The 6,398-nt window shown below is 39.7% G+C and overlaps 1 protein-coding gene across 2 annotated transcripts in view; it reads left to right on the top strand.

Annotated features, from left to right (window-relative positions):
• The window catches only part of gapvd1 (GTPase activating protein and VPS9 domains 1), a 44,127-nt gene extending 38,495 nt beyond the window's left edge, over nucleotides 1-5,632 (top strand). For both annotated transcript variants that reach the window (XM_032516557.1, XM_032516558.1), the window contains exons 27-30: nucleotides 681-894; nucleotides 2,037-2,109; nucleotides 2,246-2,443; nucleotides 2,750-5,632. In XM_032516557.1, coding sequence (XP_032372448.1) covers nucleotides 681-894; nucleotides 2,037-2,109; nucleotides 2,246-2,443; nucleotides 2,750-2,890 — 626 coding nt within the window. In that variant the 3' untranslated portion in view covers nucleotides 2,891-5,632. The remainder of the gene's footprint in view (nucleotides 1-680; nucleotides 895-2,036; nucleotides 2,110-2,245; nucleotides 2,444-2,749) is intronic.
• The last annotated feature ends 766 nt before the right edge of the window (nucleotides 5,633-6,398 follow it).

Below are 6,398 nucleotides of genomic sequence, written 5' to 3'. Positions count from 1 at the left end.
TTGGCTTTGCAAAAAAACCCGGAGCGTTCTATGAAATGACGCATTTAAAATTAATTGTGCAGCACTATACATAAGATGGATTTTCTGCATTTTCTTCTTTTGGTCTGTTTTGCTAGAAAAGGATATGATGTATACAGTACCGTCAGCGGTCATTGGTAAAAATAGAAATATAATAAAAATACAGATTCTAGGGAAAACTACCGATTTTAAAAATCATCGCGAAAAACCCCACAATATGTACTTGAATCAATGTTTCCCTCTATCCCTATTATGTAGATATTTTACATTCAATGTAACTGAAAGTGCACAAATTGTTTGTCTCTACTCTCTATACCATCCTGCCATCCTATTATCCATACTTTACATAATTTGCAATGCTGTATTACTCTAAATGACCCTTATAAGATGAACATTTAAACTTAAACATTCAAGTCCCAGATATAATGGGATGTGTGTTGTCCACCTCTCAAAGCTTGACAATTTATTGTCAGCTTAAATGAAATTACTCCACAATTCAGACATAGTCATGATTTATTCCCTTTTTAATACAAAACCTCCAAATTTATTGCCAAGTACTTTAAAGGCCTCTTTGTCTTTACACAACATCCCTTCCTAGCTCAACTTGACTCCCTTGAAAACACTCCCATTGTTACATCTCTTGTTCCTCTGCTCCCCTCCAGCGTTCCAGGTGTGCACAGCGTCGGATGACAAGACTGCAGCCGTGGAGGATTTTCTGCGCTACTTGTACGGCGCCATGGCCCGTGACGCCATTTGGCAATACGCTAGCGAGGACCAGCTGCAGGACGCCCAGATGGCAATTGAGCGCAGCGTCATGAACCGCATCTTCAAACTGGCCTTCTACCCCAACCAGGATGGAGATATTCTCCGAGACCAGTGAGTAGCAGGAATGGCACCAGTACCACACAGTGACATCATTCAGCTCTACAGTTTATTTCTTATTTTATCTCCTCATCATGTTATTGCTAAATATAAAATACTTGGTCAGTTGCATTTCAGCGCAAAGCAAGTTTAAGAACGATGCAGTTGTAAATTTCCCATCCAGCGCCCACGTTGTTTAAATAGCAAATGCACGTGCGCCCATAGGCGCAAGGGAGGTGTGTTCAGCTGCATTCTTGGCGTATTATTATATAGTATATATTATATAGTGTTTGCGCCATTGACAAACAATAATCTGGTGTAAAGTCAATAACGCAGTATTTCATTGTTATTTTAACAGTGCATTAGTAAAATGCGCCCTGGCTCGTGCACAGCGCATGCACACAGGGATGTGCAGCAGCACACAAACATGCACATTTTTATGTGAATGTGAAATAGTATTATATAAGCGCACCCGCGCCAGGCGCTTCACTTTTTGCGCTTAGACTGCCCTTAAACTCTGTCTGGGAGAAACATGTTATTAATCAGGATCATATTTTTTCGAGTGAGTTTACACTAATGCCTTCTGGACGGCACTATCTGCTGCCTTCCAGAAGGAACCAACCGTTACTCCAAATCCTCCATCCCCTCTGCAATTCAGTTGAATGCGGAGGTAGCTGCCTAGAATGTGTTTTGTTACAAACCTCATATTGGTTAAAATTAGTGGATTGTAATTTGTTGTATTTGTGCAATATACTCTGCACTTTTTGGAATTTAGTTATTTTTTTCATCTTATCTCTCTTTATCGTACTTTATCGTACTTTATTCAGTTCTTACTTCAAATATTGTTCTTGCTGTATACTTTGGATCTCACACTTATATGTCCTGTTATTGTGCTCCCTCTGTGTGTGTGTGTGTGTAGGCTATGTTTGGGTTGACTGTAGAAACAGAATTGCCCTTCAGGGATAAATAAAAAGCCACTGTATCTGCATCTGTACCAGGCCAGGTAGATTAATTCGCAGAGTTGAAACCACTTGATCACCAGAAAACCAGAGCGGAAGATACATTTATTGAACTGCTTAAAATGTTGGTTGATATGTTGCAGTGGTGTGCACTGTCTCTCTATGTTGTCATACGTTGAGTTGTTTTGTCTCACACAGGCTTTTCCATGAACATATCCAGCGGCTCACAAAAGTTGTGACGGCCAATCATAAAGCTCTTCAAATCCCAGAGGTATCTTCTTCCTGCTGACATTTTGTTTCTTCTTTTTAATCACTTCCATGCATTTATGGAGCTGGAAGAGACTTTGAAAAGTGTAAGTCATTGATTTTAGTTATAACTTTTTTTTTTTAAACTTCTCCTGTTGCAGGTTTACTTGAAGGAGGCTCCCTGGCCCTCTGCACAGTCTGAGATTAGGACCATCAATGCGTACAAGACACCACGAGACAAAGTCCAGTGTATACTGCGCATGTGTTCCACCATTATGAACCTCCTTAGTCTGGCCAATGAGGACTCCGTCCCTGGAGCGGATGACTTTGTCCCTGTACTTGTCTTTGTCCTCATAAGGGTAAGTCTGTTCTTATTTTGTTGGCTCTTTATAAAAAATAAAAGATTTTTTTTTTTAATTTTTGATTACTTATTGACTTTATTTTTTGATTTTTGTAAATTAATGAACCCTTAGAATAATCATCAGAAAATGATCCCACTATATGACTGCATTATGACTGCAAGGCATCATGAAGACTGTTATCTGCTAACCTGTGTGGATGTATTTCACACATTTGCATATTTCTGATTGTAATCCGCACGGGCGTAGTGCGAGCTTGTTTCAGCGGCTAATGTGGGCCCGTCCCTCCATCTCCTCCCCCTCCAGGCAAACCCGCCCTGCCTGCTGTCCACCGTTCAGTACATCAATAATTTCTACGCCAGCCGGCTGAGTGGGGAGGAGTGCTATTGGTGGATGCAGTTCACCGCGGCGGTGGAATTCATTAAGACCATCGACGATCGCAAGTGAAGCAGAACAGCCACCTGTATGGGCAGACTGCGGGGGAAGGAGCCGGGAGACTGGGAGCCTTCCCAACCAACTGCTCCCTCTGCACAGCTTAGAAAGCCTGGCCCTCAGCCTGCTCTGTATTTGTATAGCTTGTACATAGCCAGAGACGTTGAAAGAGTACAAAAAAATATATATTACTGTATGTATGTGGACAAATCCAGGTTTGAGCCGGGCTGAAAAACAACCAAACAGCCATGGGCAAAATAATTGGCAAGATGTTAGCTCTGAAACCTGATTAGGATTTTTCTTTCTTTTTTCCTCTTTAATCACATTTGGGGTCCGTATTAGGAATTTTATATATACACAAACCAATATGACATTAAATCAACCTAAAAGATAATCCTATATAAAGGGACCAGACTTCCTTGATGTGATCACTGATCTTTTTATCCCCCCCCCCAAATTAAATTACAATATAAATGTTCATTAAATGCATTGTAACGTGGGGATATACAGTGCGTGGTAGTTACTGATTAGATTTAGTGACTCATTAACAATGAGATCAATTCCATACTACTCATAAGGTAAGTGTATCAAAACAACTAGGGCAGCTTTTTCATGGATTGTTTACTTCATCTTTATTCCCAACAAACAAGTGTCAGTGGCAATTTGGACTTAAGGGCCCACATATTTATATGAAATAAAAATGTATTTATTTCTGTAGTTCTATTTAATGCTTTTGTTTGTCTAATTTAAAAAAGAAAAAAAGAAAAAAAAGAAAATGCATTTCATGCCCATTCAAGATGTCTGAGGCAAGTGATTATATGTAAAGTAAATAAACTTGCTAGAAAAGCTCAAGTTAGGAAGGCACCTTAGTGATGAGTAGGTGGGGATTATGAAACAGGGTCAACTCATGCACAGAGTAGTGGTGGCATTTCTGGAAATATTGAAAAAAAATGTGCCTTTTTTAACATGGGGCGCTCTGTACAGGTAGTTATATTTGACTATTATTTTTAACCCAGCATAGGCATTATTCTCTCCCCCCATGGGCCAACCACATCTCACTGAGAAACCTTTGTCCCGCCCTTGCTGCAGGAACATCCACATCCCTGATTGTCATGGCTCCCTTTTTAAATGCACTTGAATTTGAACAAATATCCCCTTTTGGTATTCTAGATCCTACCTCAGAGTTGAAACCATTGAGCCTGATTATGACTGTCCTGCATTGGTTGTCAACAGTACTGGATCCTTTTTTTGCACTGGTAAGAAGTAGTAAAACAAAGGGAGGAAGGAAGGAAAAGTTGGCTATTGACCTGCTGTGATGCTTGTTGTGCTCACATCACCCATATGACAATAAATCAACGTTTGTTAGCGAAAAAATACCTTTTTAGTTCCTCATCGCATACCTGAGATGGGCACATAAGTGAAATTTAGGATATTAGCGCTCTACCTCCTCATAAGTTCAAGAAAGGGACTCGTCTTTATGCACACTTTTTTCCTCTCCCCAATTTGGTGTCCTGTGATATCCCAGTGTCATTGTATCTTTTCACATATAGTACAAGCATGTCTTATGCAGAAATGACTAAAAACTCCTCTCTCCTTCAAAATCCTCTGCTTCATTTTTGTGCACAGACGTGCCACGTGTATTATAGTTTTCAATAATCCATTACTTTTCACAGTAACTGACCTGACAGCACAATACACCACAAGATAGAAGAGCAAATAATCAACACTATTGTTACTGATTGTTTTTTTTGTTTTTTTCGTCTTTTCTTTCCGTTCATGCTAAAGTGGTTGGTGTAGTACGTGAGTGTGGTTTTTAACGCGTGCGTGTGAGATGACTGTGTGATTGGTTGACCCTCTGCCTCCTCTTGCATGAAGTCATTGAGTGGTCTGTACATTCTCTATCATGATAAACAGTAGAGTGGCGTTAGCATCTGCCACAAGCCTGTAATGGAACCTGCAAGAGGACGCAAAGCTTCTTTGTGTCCGTGATACTTGCATATCAGAACTCAATGATTTATTTTGCACAAAACAGATGTTTCCCTGAAAGAATTGACAGGGAGCAGGGTGGCCTTTGAAACGCCATTACTTCTGGCCTCTCCAGTAATTCAACATAAAAGTATTCAAATAATGTTTTGAGTAACAAGTTACTTTTTTAAGCTTCCACGTGCATTTTTTTCTTCTCGTACATCCATCTAGTTACACCAGATTCGTATGTGCAGTATACTTCCTTGCAGTCTCTGTAATCAATTTGATGAGAAAACCATGCACTGGAAAATCAAGTTGCAGGTTGCATCTATACTAATTAGGTCCATGGGATGTCCCTTTACTTGGAAATGCATACTGCACAAATCTGATGAAATTATTTGGACCTGACTTATGTTTTGGCGTTTTTTGTCATAGCCGGTCGCAGCAGCCATACACATGACCCTAATGAAGTACTGATCAAAACACCTGATTATTCACAAAAATATACACAACTGTGATAGCGACAGTAATTTATGCTCTGATTGTATGCAAACTACCGGGCACTCGTGTCAAGTGTTGGGTCAAAGCTTTACTGCTCTGCTCCCTGTACAATTGAGTTAAAAAGCTGAGCAGAGGAAGAAAAAAAAAGAAAAAACAGTTCCACATCTTACATCTAATTTTACATTTAATTGTAAGCTTGCACAATTATGACATGCGGGGAAAGCCGGTTTGTCTTTACTGTGATTAATGCATTATGTCATTCTTTAAAAACAATAAAAGAAGCAGAAGTTTTATTTTTTTAATTTTTTAATTCTTCAGTTACACATTTTCACTAAAGGGGGGGGTGGGCGGCGATAATTGTCGTACCTACTGTACACAATGGTGTTTGATTATTCCGTGGCTTCTTGGGACAGTTGTAGGTATATATGGCCGACAGATCACACAATAGAAGAGATGGTAGGAAGATTTATGCGTGGAATATAATTGTTAGTGGGGGCAGTGGAGCAGCGTCATTCAATCTAGCAGGCACAAATAGCAAGCTCTCAGCAAACATTTCATTACTGCTGACAAGTGTACGGCAGATTGTAATTGGAGATATCCCCTCATCTAAAAGCCCTTCTTACTTCACCGATTGCTTGCTCTTTTTTTTCATCATAAACTTCTTCGTGGGGTGCTTTGAGTCCTCTGATGATATCGCAGAATTGTTAATTTAAATTCAAATTTTTCGGTGTGTGAAGTTAATTAGTTGCATAAGCCAATGGGCTAGATAGGCCAGATTTGTAGATTGGATCTTTTGACTATGTGACACTTAGCTGATTCAGATACAAGGAGGCTTGGTTTGTGTTTTTGTATTCTGCTGTTTCACATAATACCCTATTATCATTGGCTAATACTTTCTTCAGCTACTGTAGATGCAACATGAGGCCTGTGCAGACATCACATACAGGAGGTGTAACATTACTACCAATTTAGACAAGGTATCAGTGCAGTGTTTGTTTTACAGGTGATGGCAGATGGATCAAGTGAGGAAGACTCATCCGAGTTTTATATTGATGTC

The sequence above is a fragment of the Etheostoma spectabile genome, chromosome 5 (assembly GCF_008692095.1).
Source record: "Etheostoma spectabile isolate EspeVRDwgs_2016 chromosome 5, UIUC_Espe_1.0, whole genome shotgun sequence".
Taxonomy (NCBI): domain Eukaryota; kingdom Metazoa; phylum Chordata; class Actinopteri; order Perciformes; family Percidae; genus Etheostoma; species Etheostoma spectabile.
Note: the sequence above shows the minus strand (reverse complement) of the source record. Positions and strands in the feature narration are given on the sequence as shown.